The 16,362-nt window shown below is 40.2% G+C and overlaps 1 protein-coding gene and 1 pseudogene across 1 annotated transcript; one reads left to right on the forward strand and one right to left on the reverse strand.

The window, feature by feature from the left end:
* The first annotated feature begins 506 nt into the window (after positions 1 to 506).
* Bmp15 (bone morphogenetic protein 15) lies at positions 507 to 5,332 on the forward strand. The gene is given in 3 exon segments (XM_032890456.1): positions 507 to 769; positions 771 to 826; positions 4,479 to 5,332. Coding segments are annotated over 3 exon segments (1,173 nt in total).
* An 8,219-nt stretch (positions 5,333 to 13,551) lies between these two features.
* On the reverse strand, positions 13,552 to 14,485 carry LOC116889305 (annotated as a pseudogene).
* Between the last annotated feature and the right edge of the window lie 1,877 nt (positions 14,486 to 16,362).

The raw sequence follows: 16,362 nt of genomic DNA on the forward strand, positions 1-16,362 counted from the left end.
ATCCCACTGTAAGCCAGGCGCACACCGCATTTCTGTGAGATGCTTCACTAAGAGGCATACAAGTCGGATGAGAATAGGAGACATCTGTCCCTTTAAGGCCTGATTGAGGGATTGCCTTTAAATCTGTGGCAGCACGGGGTAAAGCTGCTTCCTTTTAAGCTATTAGATTGGGTGCAGTCCAGGTTCCTGGAATGGGCCTCTCCTCTTCGGTTACTTTAGCCTGTCTGAGAAATACTGCGTGCTTCCCACCAGTGGGGAGTGGGAAGGCTATGCTGCCTTGTCCCACTTGCTGGTTCTGTTTGTTTTCATGCCAAAAAGCCTAGTCAGGAGACTTGCTTTGGCCCAGAAGATTCTCCCACAGGAAGCAAGATAGGGTCTGCCAGCCGGCTTTTCTTTTTATTTCTTGCCCCGTCTTTGCTATTTGTTAAACCAGGATGTGGAAGAGGTCAGACTGACGTTCTTTGGACTTGGTTAGGAATCTGTTGACAAGCACCAAGCTTTGCAAGATGGCCCTTCTCACAATTCTTAGAATTCTTTTGTGGGGAATGGTGCTTTTTATGGAACACAAGGTCCAAATGGCAAAGGTAGAGTGGCCCTCTACTACCCCCCTTGCTGAAAACCCTACATTGCCCTCGAGTTTGGATCTGGCCAAAGAAGCCCCTGGCAAGGAGATGAAGCAGTGGCCCCAAGGATATCCCCTGAGGTACATGCTGAAGTTATACCAGCGTTCGGCTGACCCACATGGGCACCGGAGGGAGAACCGCACATTGAGCTAAAATGGTGAGGCTGAGTCACAAAGCCAGTGCAATGAGGGAGCCTCTCAGAGGTGAGTTTTCTGCATCAACAGGAGAAAGAGGGAGGATCTGGAGATCGAAAGAATTTCTGGGTGTTTATTTTCTGATTAGTGAGCAATTATGTTTGGTCAAACATGGTTATCAAGGTCGATGATTTTAAAGGGGTTACAAGCATTTCTCATTTCTAGCCACAGCATAAGAAAAAAATGCCTTAGGTCCTAGTGAAAGTGTGGTCCTTTCCCCGGCCACAGGGCAGCTAAGTACTGTATGAGTCCCTGGTTGTTTTTTGTTTTGTTTTGTTTTGTTTTTTTTCAAATTGTTATACCTCTTAAACTAATTAAGACGTGCCCAGCTGCGTTCTTGAGGAGGCCTTTGTCTGTGGTTGGTTGTTCTTTGAAGGCAAAGACTATCCGATACTGAGCTAGGAAAACTCGAATTATCTCAGACGGGATAGAAACAAGCTATCATCTGAAGGTTCATATGTGCCCCAAGCGCCCCCCCACCCCATTACTGTATTTCATCCCAATGACAGGCACTACCATTTGCTGTTATGGGGTAATCAGCTTTATTTTAAAGATAAGGAAAATAAAAGGCACATCGAAGTTAAAAGTAACTTGCAAATATTCCATAGACATTGGCTGGCTGGGAGGAGATTTAAACTCTAGACTGTTTGATTCTGTGTGCACTATGCCACCACCCTTGTACCAACCACTATTTTTTTATTTTGGTTCAAGGCACATCTTTGAGATTTTGGTCCCAAGGTCCCAAGGTCCCAAGTGTACTTTGTTGTCCACGTCACGCTCTATTTTGTTTGAGTATCTGAATTAGATACTTTCCCCAGACTCCTGAAGTATAGGGCTCTCTGGCCAATGCAGATAGCCATTGGCTTCCATGAGTTCTTGACAACTTGATGAGATCAGTGTGGGGCTCTCACTGCTCTGCAAGATTGTAACAAACAGGTTTCCCTTTCCTTCCTTCAAGTAAAATAACCAATATTTTCCTAACTATCCCTTACTATGAACGTTATGTGCATCAGACATTGAAAAGAATGACTTTGCAATTTTAATGCCACCATGAGAGGAGGTTGGTAGTATGATCATTTATAGGCAAAGAAATCGAAACTTTGATGCCACCCAGTAGTAATTAGCAGATGCAGATATCAGACAGACTGTGAAACGCCAGTGTCTGTAGTCTTAATTACCACACCACAATAAATCCTCAGTAATAGATTTTAATTGAGCACGAGTTGCTGCCTTTGGGTTTGGTGTACAGAGGAAATAACTACTTCTCTAGCCTCTAGGGATTCCTAGTATTGAATAATGGATAAACAATCGCATAATGCTGGTAAAATATGACGAGTGCTTTGAAGAATAACTCACTGCCCAGAATGGGAGAGACAGGGATTTTATGAGGCCTCACTGAGGAGGCAATAGTCGAGATGGTACTTGAGGAAGCAGTGAGCAGACTATGCATCTAGGAAGTAAGTAAGGCACACTATTTAGGAGAGAGAACATGGCTTGGTGCTGGAGATTCGCGCAGCAAATTGTATTCAACTACTGAACGCTATGCATAAAAATATGACTAAGACAAAACACAGCACCTGCTCTCGTCGAACACGTGTTCTTCTGTGGAGGAGAAATAAGCAAAGCCCTAAATAATTGCAAATTGTGGCAAGTGAAATGCCTCATAATAGTGAATGCTCAAATTGTCTCCTTCTAGAGGAGTAGCAGGGAAAACAAAACAAAACCTGCTTTGAAGACAGAGCCGAGGAAACTAGAGAGAACCTGATTGAGGCAGAAGGAACGAGCAAAGGTCTAGAGGGTGGGAAACAAGCGTATCCCACTTGAAGAAAGGCACGATTAGAGAGGGGCTGGAGCCTTGTGGGAAATGGCCCAGAACTGAGAAGCAGGAACTCACATAGGCCTTGAGAAAGGACCCGGCTTCATTCCTACTTGAGGCAGAGAGCTGCACAAATTAAGCACTGATGATGTGAAGTTTAAAAAGAGGAGGCCTAGGACTTCAAGTTTCCTGGGCTGACCACGGGACAAGTGGCACCTAGGGTCTGTAGACAGATCCAGAAGTAGATGTCAAGTTCAGTCCCACTGGATGTATGAGTCATATCTTCCCTTGAAAAGTTCTCCACAGACCCTTCCTGGCTCAGGTTCTCCGCAACCCCACCCTGCCTCAGGAAACATGTGATGTCAGGGTCTGAAAAGAAAGGGCAGTTCTTTGGCAGACAGCCTGCTAGAGGTTTGGGTGGGGTTCCTTTGCAGGGTGGGGCAGGTGTATGGGTGGGCCTCTTGGAAAACTGTACCCGGGAATGTGGGGTTACTGGAGGGAGGCACTGCAAGGAGTAGCTTGGGTCTCCATACCGAGAATGGAGGCCAGTGCTGCAAACTTGAGGGCGTGGTAGGCAGGAGTTGGAATGAGAACTCCTAAAACTATTTTTGAACACCAAGACATTAAAGGGCTTCTTTGTTGAAAATGACCGTCTCCTTGAAGAATTTCAGACTTACACATTCAGTGGAAAAGGAAGGTTAGGTGAATAATTCATGGACACACTAAGATGTTCCCAAAGCAAGAGAATGCTTTCCCTGTGCTGTCTGATTTTTCTAGTTTATTCTTAACCTGTTCCAGGCAAAGGAGAAGTTCAAAGCTCTGTAGCTACAGCCTTAGATAAGTATTTATCTGCTTGCTTATTTTTGGAAATAAATTTTTTTTCTCATAGAAAATATTCTGATCATGGTTTGTCCACAGAGTGTTAGGACTACAATTTGGATTAAAGCTTTTAAGCCTAGGTTCTATGTAGTTTGGGACAGATTTCTTAATAAATACCCATATTCATGTAATCAAGGTTCACATTGAAGTGCTATCCAGAGGCATGATAGTAAAGGGAATAGGCCATACCTGAAGGAACAGGAGAGATTGAGCTGAAGAGTAAATGGCCAAAGAAGGGAGAGATTCAGGAGCAGTTCTTGAAGTTGGTGGAAGGCAGAGATGTAAAGACGGTAAAATTGTTTACTGGTAGCTTCATCCTGGCTTTGAAATAATGGCAGCCATAGCACCCAGTGTTAGATTCCCACTTACCGCAGGCCGAAAGCTACATTTAGAGTGATATGACATGAGAAACCTTTCTTAACATTTGTTCTCTAGTGCTCTTAACTGGTCACTTGTAAAGGTCAACTGATAATATAATTGGTCTCCCATATATATAATATACAAACAAATCAACTCTATATTTGATTTCACTGTTTTGATTTTCACTGTTAATAGTCCAAAAGTAAGATGGATTATGGTTAATACCAACCGGCTTGAGTTCAAATCTTAAACTTATGAGGCGCTGGCTGCATGCCTTCTTTTTCAGTACAGGGGATAGAATCCAGGGCCTTGGTCATGCTGTTTCAGTCCCATCTTTCCCAAATGTCCTTTGATGGTTTCTGTAAGCCTCAATGCCAGGATCTAAAATAGTTATAATAACTCTCTCTACGTAAAGACTACGGACTATGAAAGAATTCTGTGTATTACTAGAGGTACACTAGTAAGTGCTCAGTAATGATAAAATGTATTCTACTGTGAGCTAATTTCAAGGGCTAATGGTAACACTCAGGTTTACATTCATGGGTTTTCTAAGGGATGTTCAGGTAAGGCACTAATGGCTGGCCCTGTTCTTTCACATTCGTGCAGGTCCTTGGCATATACAGACCCTGGACTTTCCTCTAGCATCAAACGAGGTAGCATACCAACTGATCAGAGCCACTGTGGTCTACCGTCATCAACTTCATCTAGTTCATTACCATCTCTCCTGCCATGTGGAACCTTGGGTCCCTAAATGTCGAACCAAGCACTTTCCTTCTAAATCGGGTTCTGCAAAGCCTTCTTCTGTGTCTAAAGCCTGGAGAGAGATGAATATTACCCACTGTATTCAACAGAAGCTCTGGAATCGCAAGGGACGGAGAGTCCTTCGCCTCCGCTTCATGTGTCAGCAGCAAAAAGGCAATGAGACTCTTGAGCTCCGGTGGCATGGCATGACCTCCTTGGATGTTGCCTTCTTGCTACTCTATTTCAATGACACTGATGAGAGTGCTCAGGCTAAACTTCTTGCAAGAGGTCAAGAGGAGTTAACTGATAGGGAATCTCCTTTTCTTATGCGGAGTGTCCGACAAACATGCAACATAGCATCTGATGTCTCTTGTCCTTCTCAGGAACAGGATAGGTCTGTAAATAACCAGTGTTCCCTCCATCCTTACAAGGTCAGCTTCCATCAATTGGGCTGGGATCACTGGATCATTGCTCCCCGTCTCTACACCCCAAATTACTGTAAAGGAATCTGTACTGGAGTATTACCCTATGGTCTAAATTCACCCAACCATGCCATCATACAGAGCCTTGTCAATGAACTAGTGAATCGCAGTGTGCCTCAGCTTTCCTGTGTCCCTTATAAGTTTCTTCCTATGAGTATCCTTCTGATTGAGGCAAATGGGAGTATCTTGTACAAGGAGTATGAGGGTATGATTGCTCAGTCCTGCACATGTAGATAATAGTGAACTTGTAGCTAGCTCAGGTTGCCCAAAAAACTACAGAAGCAACTAAAGAAAGCATCATTGGTGTTAAAGCTGTCAGTGATCTACCCAACCCACAGAATTCTGTTCCTTAGCTTAAAAAGTATATTGTGCTTCTTCTTAAAATATAAGAACCCTTTAAACTCTATAAAGGAAATGCTATGATCCCATCTTAATATTTTTAAAAAGTAATTTAAAACACCATGAAATGGTTATCTTAAGCACTGTTTAAATTTCTCCCCACATTCGTGAGCTCCTCAGCTTGGAAAAATGTTCTGGTACTGGCATCATAGATCAGTATGACTTAACTAGCCCCCAATACTTAGATAAGATACTTTCTGGAGATGTGTTATTGGGTCATTTTTATTGTGACTTTGGAAAGACAAAACAAAATGCTGGTCCGTGGTAGCAGAGCATATGGAGTCCTGGAGGTGATTCCGTTTTGGGCTCACTTGTTTTATGTGTCCGGTTGAGCTCTTCTGGGCTTAGGTCTCTGGGGGACACCTTGCTGTTTGAGAAGAAGTATAGAGCTCGCTCTTGAAGGTTTTTTTTCCTATTTTTGTGCTGAGAGTAAGCAAGTGTTCTACCACTGTGCTGCATCCCCAGCCTACCATGACTTTTCTATAATTCTATGCTATGTTTAAGTGTTGGGACAATATTGCAAATAAACGATGCTTTTTTTTGGCAAAGATCTTGAATGCTTTGGAGATTGGGAGAGACTGGGAAGAAAGAATTTATATCTTTTGTTCCCTATAGTTATAATCCACAGCTCTACTTTAATCCCTGAGGGATGGGGCCAGAAGCGATTCTGAATTCTCTCTCAGACAGCACTACTAATGAGCAGCTCTCACTAATGTACCAGTTAAAGGAGCCCAGCATGTCTCAGTACCTGCCTAGCTATTGACTGGTCTTTACCACCATTCTCCGTGGGATAGAACCTGATTTAGGGCCTGACATGGGCTTGCCACTGTCAATTCCTATCTGTTCTTTATATTTGCCATAGCTTAACTCAGTTATTCCTCTCTCAAGAGTGGATGCTCACTGGACTGAATATCTGGGGATCTAGTCCTTAGCGTCATTTTGCTCACATATCTACTTAGAAATCAACTCAGGCTTTGCTGTCCTTCTCTTCAGTATTCTCATGGCAACCCAGTTTCAAGTCGCTATGTCTGCTCCCTTCTCACAGCACAGCATGGTTTCCCTTAACATGCTGTAGTGTTACTGTCTTCACTGAGAAAAGATGGAGCTCCCTTTGAAGACTTTACTTGCCTCAACACTGTGTTCTGAATAACCAGAGCTGAAAACTAGGAAGGCCTTTGATGAATACAAAAAGTTGACATTTTTGTGTGTGTGTGACATGGAATGCCCCACTATTTATATATTGTATGTTTATTTATATATTTATTTTCTTAAAGAATAAATGTAACATGTGTGCTTTGCATCTAGTGATTTCAAAACTGTACAAATTATAAAAGAAGATGAAAATTATGTTATATAAGGCAATTTGGGGAATCATGATGTATTGTAAGCTTAAATTGGGAGAACAAATTGGGGTTTCTATTTGGCTTTTTCTTCAGCATTCCTTGGATAGGCATAAATACAAAACAAACCTGAAGATGAACCTTGGCTACAGGAATAAGTCCCAAGTTCAAATTCCTGGTTCTTTGAGGTTTTCAGGAAAAACATTATCTTCTACCCTTATGACTCCTGAATACCTGTGAAACTTAATGGAGAATTCATGGTTAGTTATCCCTATTTAATAAATTCTGAGTTGTCAAAATAGCTAGCAGGATGATGGTAGGAGTCAATGGTATGGCTTTCCTTTTAAAAAACGTTACAGTTTAGCACCTTCAAGTCTAAAGTAGAAGACATTTGCTTTAAACCTTCCTCTGAGAGAAACAAAGGATCATGAGAAAGGTATATGCATATAGGATCTGCTTATTCAGGTAAGGAAACATTACGTGGTTTGGGGAAGAAAGGGAGAGAAAAGTCCACTTTCCTCACCATAATCACAAAATAGGCTGTATCATCCTCTAAAGTATGGGTGGAAGAGGAATGGGTATTTCAACTTGCTTCTGACTCTGGGACTGACTCACTGACTGTCTGTCTGTCTATCTATCTATCTATCTATCTATCTATCTATCATTTCTTTCTTTCTTTCTTTCTTTCTTTCTTTTTTAGAAAATAGATTCTTGTCAGGAGGCAGAGTCAGTCAGGTCTCTGTGAGTTCAAGGCAAGCTTGGTTTGCCGAGCTACTTCCAGGACAGCCAAGGCAAGGGCAAAGAAATCCTGTCTCAAAACAAAGAAAAAATCCAAACCAACCAAACATAACAAAATATATAAAAGATAAGAGATAAAAGCTATCTCATCGAATTTGGACAAGACAAACCAACCGAGGGTATCCCAAGAGGGTACAAGAATCAAGAGACATTTGTACACACAGGAGTCCCATAAAAACATTAAACTGGAAGCCATAATCTATATGCTGAGGACCTGGTGCGGACCCATGCAGGCCCTATACTTGCCGAGTTCAGCCTCTGAGTTCATGAGCATCATATAATTTGTTTTCTTGGTGTCCTCCATGCCCTCTGGCTCTTTAATATTTTTTCTGCCTCCACATCAATGTGGTTCCCTAAGCACTGAAGGGGGAGATTTAATGGAAACATCACACTTAGGGCTGGGCATTCCAAGTTCTCTCTCTGCAGTGTCTGCCTGCGGGTCTGTATATTTGTTTTCATCTGCTGTGATGATGGTAGAACAAGGCACAGATCTATGAGTAAAGCAGAATATGCTTAGGAGTCACAACGTGGTAGTGGTGGGTGGGTTGTTTATTTTTTAGACCAACAGTATTTGGTTTTACTCTAGGTCACTGGGCTATCTAGTCTCAGGTTCATGGTGATCCAAGCAGTGTCAGCATGGGCTCCATCTCATGGAGTGGGCCTTAGGTCAAATCAGATAGTGGTTCGTTACTTCCACAAGCTTTATGCCATCATTGCTTTAGAATATCTTGCAGACAGAACACAATTTTAGATCAAAGAATACAGGAATAAATAGCTAAAATTAAGGAGCATTTGAATGGTACCATGGAAACCTAATTCCTGTATTCTATCCCTCAATCCTCTCTTCTTTCCCTCTCCTCATTTAATCTCATTCTAGCACTCATCCATCCACCCACCCATCCATTATCTGTTCTATTTCTCTTTCTTTGCAAGATTTACTGTTCCTATAGTCCCTTTTGACTTTCGTTTTCTCTAGTCTCGTATACCTACCCTCTGTGGTTCTACAGATTGTAGCTCGATTATCATTAACAGCTAATATCCACATGTAAGTAAGTACACACCGCATTTCTCTTTCTGAGTATAGGTTACCTCAGGATAATTTTTCTAGTTCTATTCATTTCCCTGAAATGAAATTTCCAAGTTTGCACTGTCCAAGTTGCATTCCAACCAGCAATGGATGAGTGCCCCCCTTGCTCCACATCCTCAGCAGCATGCGCTGTCACTTGTTTAGTAGATCTTAGTCATTCTGATGAGTAGAGATGAAATCTCAAAGTGGTTTTGATTTGCATTTCCCTGATGTCTAAATGTGTTGAACATTTCTTTCTCAGCACTTTGAGTTTCCTCTTTGTAAAACTGCTTAGGCCCCCATTTTTAAATTGGATTGTTTGTTTTCTTGTAATCTATTTTTTACGTTCTTTATATATTTTGGATACCAGTCCTCTATAGTATGTGTAGTTGATAAAATCTTTCCCCATCCTATAGACCACTGCTTTATTTGAATGACTGTGTGCTTTTCCATGTAGAAGCTTTTTGGGTTCATGAGATCCCATTTATTAATTGTTGATCTTAGTAACTGTGTTAATGGTGTTATGTTCAGAAAGTTGTGTCCTCTACCAATGTGTTCAAGGCTATCCCCCACTTTTTTATATGAGATTTATTATATCTACTCAGTTTTTAAAAATTAAAGATTTTATTTTATGTATGAGTGTTTTATCTGCATGTACACCTGCATGCCAGAAAAGGGCATCAGATCCCAATATAGATGGTTGTGAGCCACCATGTGGTTGCTGGGAATTGAACTCAGGACCTCTGGTAGAGCAGCTATTACTCTTAACCACTGAGCCATCTTTCTAGCCCTGAGTATATCTGGGTTTTTGTTGTTGTTGAGATCATTGTTCCACTTGGAGTTGAATTTTGTGCAGGGTGATAAATATGGGTAATTTCAATTCTTCCTCATCTTGTTTGACCAGCACCAGTTTTTGAAGATGCTGTCTTTTTTTTCCCATTGTGTAGTTTTGGCTTCTTTGTCAAAAAACGAGTGTCCATGTGTATATTGATTTATGTGTGGGTCACCAATTTGATACTATTGATCAGCATGCTTGTTTTTATATCAATACCACGTTTTTTTTGTTATAGCTCTATAGTACAACTTGAAGTTAGGGGTGGTAATACCTCCAGCATTTCTTTTATAATTCAGGATTGTTTTAGATATTCTGGCTTTGTGTGTATGTGTGTGGTTTCATATGAAGCTGAACACTTTCCTTTATAAAAAATATCAGGTGAACACAAATTGTGTAGATTTAGATTCACTTCTATTCAATTAATCAACCTTTTCTTTACCATAGCTTTGTGGTACAAATTGGAGTTAGGGATGTGATACCTCCACAAGTTCTTTTATTGTTCAGGATTGTTTTGCTATCCTGGGTTTTTTGTACTTTTCCATATGAAGTCGAGGATTGTCCTCTCAAGATCTCTGAAGAATTGTGTTGAAATTTTGATGGGAATTGCCTTGAATCTGTGGATTGCTTTTGGTAGGATGAACGTTTTTACTTTCTGAATTCAACCGATTCATGAACATGGGAGTCCTTTCCACCCTCTGATTTCTTTCTTTAGTGTCTTAAAGTTTTGATCATATAAGTTTTCATTGGCTCGGTTTGTGTTACTCCATAATATTTTGTATTATTTGAGGCTACTGTGAAAGGTGTTTCCCTATCTCTTTCTCAGTCCATTTGCCATTTGTGTATAGGAAAGCTACTGATATCTGTGAATTCTGCATCCAGTTACTTTGCAGAAGGTGTGTATGAGCTGTTGGAATTCCTTGGTGGAAGTTTTCAGGTCACTTATGTATATTATTATGTCATAGGCAAATAACGATACTTTGACTTCTTCTTTTCCACTTCATATCCCCTTGATCTCTATTACTTGTCTTATTGTTCTAGCTAGAACTTAAGTACTATATTGAATAGATATGGGGTGGACAACCTTGTCTTGCTCCTGATTTTAGTGCAATTGCTTTGAAATTCTCTCCATTAAAGTTAATTTTGGCTATGAGCTTGCAGTTCACTGCCTTTATTATGCTGAAGTATGTCTCTTGTATCTCTACCTCTTCAGGATTTTTATCATGAAGGAGCATTGAATTTTGTCTGCAACTAATGAGATGATCATGTGGTTTTTTCTTTTGGTTTGTTCATATGGTGAATTACACTTACTGATTACTCTGTTGAACCATCTCTGTATCTCTGGGATAAAGCCTACTTGATCATGGTGGATGATCTTTTGGATGTGTTCTTGGATTCAGTTTACAAGTATAATGGAGTATTTTTTTCATCTATGTTGATAAGGGAAATGGGTTTATAATTCTGTCTTTGACCTTATGTGGTTTGGATATCAGAATTCTGTCTTTGTTGGGCCTTATGTGGTTCAGGTGTCAGGGTAACTGAGGTTTATAAATTATGTAATATTACTTCTGTTTCTTTTTTGTGGAATAATTTAAGGGAGTAGTATTGGCATTAACTGTTCTTTGAAAGTCTGGCAGAATTCTGCAGTAAGACCATCTGACCTTGATTTGTGTTTATTTATTTGGTTGGAGACTTGTAATAGTTGCTTCTACTCACTAGGTGTTATAGGTATGTCCAAATTATTTATCTGACCTTTGAACTACTTTGATAAAGTGTTATACTTTGATATAATTACCTTTTTCTTTTAGATTTTACAATTTTATGGAGATTAGCTTTTTAAAGTAGATCCTTTTAACTCTCTGGAGCTCATTGGTGTCTATTATTTTTGCCCCCCCTTACATCTAATTCTGTTAATTTGGATATTCTCTATCTTTTAGTTAATTTTGGTTTTCTCAAAAACTCCCAATTCTTTGTTTCACTGATTCTTTATGTTGTTTCTATTTTATTGATTTCAGTACTAAGGCTGATTATTTGTTATCATCCACTCTTTATGATTTCCTAGTTTTTGTTAGTATGAAATCTCTACCTTTTCTTCCTTTCTTTTGTTTGTTGAGACAGGGTTTCTTTGTGTAGCCCTGTCTGTCCTGGAACTCATTCTATAGATTATGCTGGCCTGGAACTCAGAGATCCAACTGCCTCTGCCTCCCAAGTGTTGGGATAAAAGGCATGCACCACCACTGCCTGGCCCTCCCAATTTTTTTATGTAGACACTTAGCGCTATGAACTTGCCTCTTAGAACTGTTCTCACCATATCCCACAAGTTTGGAGATGTTCTGTTTTTATTTTTATTCAATTCTAGAAAGTCTTTAGTTTTTCTCTTAATTTCTGTCTTGACCCATTTTTCAATCATAGAGAGTTGTTCAGTTACCATGAATTTGTAAGTTTCTGTTGGTGGTGGTATCCAGCTTTAATCCTTGGTAGTCAGATAGGACAGAGGGAGTAATTTTAATTTTCTTGTAGAGACTTGCTTTGTGCCCAAGCATATGGTCGGTTCTGGAGAAAGTTTGATGAAGTGCTGAGAGAAGGGTGTATTCTTTTGTGTTCGGGCACAATGTTTATAAATATCGTTTAGGTCATTTTGGTTTATAACATCAGCTAGCTCTGGCATTTCTCCATTTAGATATTACCTTCATGACCTCTCTTGGAAAGATTGGGGTATTGAAGTCTCCCACTCTCAATGTGAGGGTCAATATGTGATTTAAACTGTAGCAGTGTTTCTTGTACAAAGTTGAGTGTTCCTGTATTTGGGGGCATAGATGTTAAGAATTGCAGTGTCCTCTTGGTAGATTTTCCCTTGAGTATGTAGTGTCCTTCTCTATATCTTCTGATTAGTTTTTGTTTGAAGTCTATTTTGTCAGATATAAAATGGCTATATAAATCTACTTCTTACATTCATTTCAGTTTTGTAATATCTTATTTCATTTTTACCCTGAGGTGATATCTATCCTGATGTTAAGTCATGTTTCTTGGATGCAGCAGAAGGATAAATCCTGTTTTCCCATCCATTCCATTAGTCTGTCTTTTACTGGAGACTTGAGATCACTGATGTTGAAAGATAACAAAGCTGTTGATTCACTGCAGGATGTTGTTGTTTTTTGTTGTTGTTAGTAGTGGTGGTGGTGGTGATGTGTGTGTGTGTGTGTGTGTGTGTGTGTGTGTGTGTGTGTGTGTGTGTGTGTGATGTGTGTGATTAAACAGTGTTTGCTTAAATTTCATTTTATTATGTAATATCTTATTTTATCCTTTTATCTTGATTGAAAATTTTGCTTGGTATAGTAGTCTGGACTGGCTGCTTACAGTCTGCAGCACATCTGTTCAGGTCCTTCTCCATTGAGAGGTCTAATTCTAATAGGTCTGCCTTTATATGTTACTTGGTCTTTTTTCCTTGAAGCTTGTAATATTCTTTCCTTGTTCTATACATGTAGTGTTTTGATTATTACAATGTGCTGAGGGGACTTACTTTCCTGGAATAGTCAATTTGGTGTTCTGTATGCTTCCATAGAGTTGATGTATACCTTTATATGTATCATCTTCTTTAGGCTAAGAAAATTTCCTTCTATGAGTTTGTTGAAAATATTTTCTGTGCCTTTGATCTGCATTTCTCTTTCCTATTATTCTTTTATTTTTATAAAAAAAGACATTTATTCAGTGTCATGATCAGACTTTTACATTTAGCAGTCAACAGCATGGCTAGAAAAGGTCTACAGTAAACCCTTTTGTTGGAATGTTTTACACTTTCCACAGGACAGAAACTGAAATAACCTGTTATACAATTAATCACAGATACAGTCGTGGAGTTTTTGCACACACACAGGAGTATTGTCTAAAACATGTCTTCTTTGTAGCAGCTAGACCCTGCCACCACTATGCTTGACTGAGTTCACAAATCTGTTGTAACCTGTAGCTTTCCCGTCACTTCTCTGGCTCTCCTATTCTGGTAAGCTTTGTTTCCTGGCTGTAGTTAGAACCTCCTGCCACTGCCACACCTGCTGGATCCTCCATAGCCACTTGGTTTCATGGTTTAGCACAGTACTGGCCTCCACCACCATAAGGGCCAGAGCTCCTGCCTCCAGAGGAGGAAATCCTTTCATTGGTCCAAAATTTAAAGACTGGTTGTTGTAATTGCCAAAATGTAGCTTCCACCACCTCCAAAATTGCTTCCATCATTGCCAAATCCATTATAGCCATCCCTACTGTCACCATATCCACCACCACCACCACGGCTGCCACCAAAGCCACCACAGTTCTCTCCTCGACCAAAATTGTCATTGCCACCAAAACCACCTCCATGACCACCACCAAAGTTTCCAGAACCACTTTGACCTCTCTGACTGATGAAGCTCTAGTCATCTCTTGCTTCAACAGAGCCTTTCTTACTTCACAGTTGTGGCCACTCACAGTACGGTATTTCTGAATAACAATCTTATCCACAGAGTCAGGGTCATCAAAGGTGGCAAAAGCAAAGCCCCTCTTTTATCCATTGCCTCTGTCAGTCATAATTTCAATCACTTCAATTTTTCCCATACTGCTTAAAATGATCTCGTAGGTGATGTTCTTCAGGGTCTTCTTTAATGCCACCAACAAAGATCTTCTTCACAGTTAAGTGGGCACCTGGTCTCTGAGAATCTTCTCTTGACACAGCTCTCTTAGGTTCCGCCATCCACCTTGTGTGGTCTTGCATTCATGGCAGCATCCACTTCCTCCACAGCAACATGTGTGACAAACTCAAAGCCCCTGGATCTCTTGGTGTTTGGATCTCTCCTTACCACACAGTCGACGAGTGTTCCCCATCGCTCAAAATGGCTCCTCAGACTCTCATCGCTTTCAAAGCTCAGCCCTACGATGAAGACCTTCCACAGCTGTTCCGGCTCCTTGGGAGACCCTGACTTAGACATAAGAGCAGGGTGCTGAGAGCCTTACAGCGACGCTTCCTCTCTTTCCTATTACTTTTATATTTGTTGTTTCATAGTGTCCCGGATTTGCTGGCTATTTTGTGTCAGGAGTTTTTTCGATTTACCATTTTCTTTGCTGCAACCACTTCTCTTTTGTCTTCAGTACTGGAGACTCTTTCGTCCACCTCTTGTACTCTGATGGTGAGGCTTACCTCTGCAGTTCCTTTTTGAGTTCCAAAAGTTTGCATTTTCAGATTTGGGTTTTCTTTATTGATTCTGTTTCCAGTTTCTGATCTCGAATGGTTTTATTCATTTTCTTCCATTGTCTGATTTTATAGCTCTCTTTAAGGAATTTGCTTGTTTCAAGTTTAAGGGTCTCTAACATATTAGCAAAGGTTGTTTTAAGGACTTTTCCTTGGGTTTCAGCGATCGTAGAATATTCAGGGCCTGCTGTGGCAGGGTTATTGGGCTCTAGTGGAGACATATTGTCCTGGATATTATTTTGGTTTTATGCTCTCATCTAAGTGTCTGGGATTGAGATAATTGTAATTGTAGACATTGATATCTGGTCTGTTGTTGGGCAGGTGGGTGTTTTGTTGATTGGTTTCTTTTTCTTCTCTGGTTCTTCGGAAAGTATGCTGACTCTCTGTTGCCTTGCTTCCTGATAGGTGCGAGTACTTGGGAGGGTGTGTTCCATGTAAAATATGTTTTGGGGTATGGGAACCTGACATTTAGGAGTGACAGTATGTGAGGGACTTCACAGGAGGGAGAAAGAGGTTTATTCTATCAGGTTCTGAGTAGTAATTCCCCTGTGAATGGGGGCATAGTAAGGAGAGGCCATAACAGAAAGTCAGCTATCGACCAGTTGAATTCGAAGGAGAGATGATTAAGATACTCTCTGCCTAATCTTTGTAGAAACAAACACTATGTCACCAACAGTACTGAAGGTGAGGGAAATTGGGTCAAAGTACACCATACCCTTGAATGAAAATATCAGCATGAAACCGATTACTTTGTACAGTGAATAGATGATAGTAAAAAACAAAGTAACATTTTTTAAAAATTTTAAATTACAAAAAAAAAATCAGCCAAAGAGAATTTAGACTTAGAGCTATGAAGGGAACTGGACTTGAACTTTACATTTGTCCCCATTTGTTCCTACAGCAATAGGATTAAACAAATTTAACATAATTTATTTTAGGTAACAGCATATTTTATTGCATCTTGCCAGCATGTGTATGCTTTTTAAATGGCTACGTTTGGGTTGAGGAGGTTAAGGGATAGGAAGAGAGGTGAAATGAATGACTCCTATTAGTCTTTGTCCAATATCTCTTGATCCTGTCCTACTCATCTCTCAGCACTAGTAGAAACCTGTAGAGATGGGTTGACAGGAAATGGGGAATTAATTTACTATGCCTTTGATGATAGTCTAGTATGTGCTTTAGCTGTCAGAAGCTGGACAGTGTTGTGAAGGAGTGTGATTTCCATGGAAACCCCTACACTTGAACACTTTAGCTCAAAGTGTAGGGCATCTGTGCCATGTGTCCCATCTATCTGCCTTTTTCCATCCACCTCCACTAGAGTCTTACAGCTTCCAACACGATAAGTGTACACACAGTCTTCATATCCTCCATATCTACTCATCACTAGAAGTGAGAAAATTATTTTATTATCTTGTGTGTGAATTGTTGTTCTTACCACACCTTTACATCAAATGGTCTAGGATTTACTATACAATCCATTTCATAAATGAAATGGGAAGACATTTTATGAGATCCTCTAATCTCTTCTTTTCCTGTGGCATGGAGCTAAAAGGAACCCATAGGTTTAGGTCAGCAAACAGTGGTAAAGTATTATGTTAAGGGATTACAGAGTCATGG

Source organism: Rattus rattus, chromosome X (genome assembly GCF_011064425.1).
Source record: "Rattus rattus isolate New Zealand chromosome X, Rrattus_CSIRO_v1, whole genome shotgun sequence".
Taxonomy (NCBI): domain Eukaryota; kingdom Metazoa; phylum Chordata; class Mammalia; order Rodentia; family Muridae; genus Rattus; species Rattus rattus.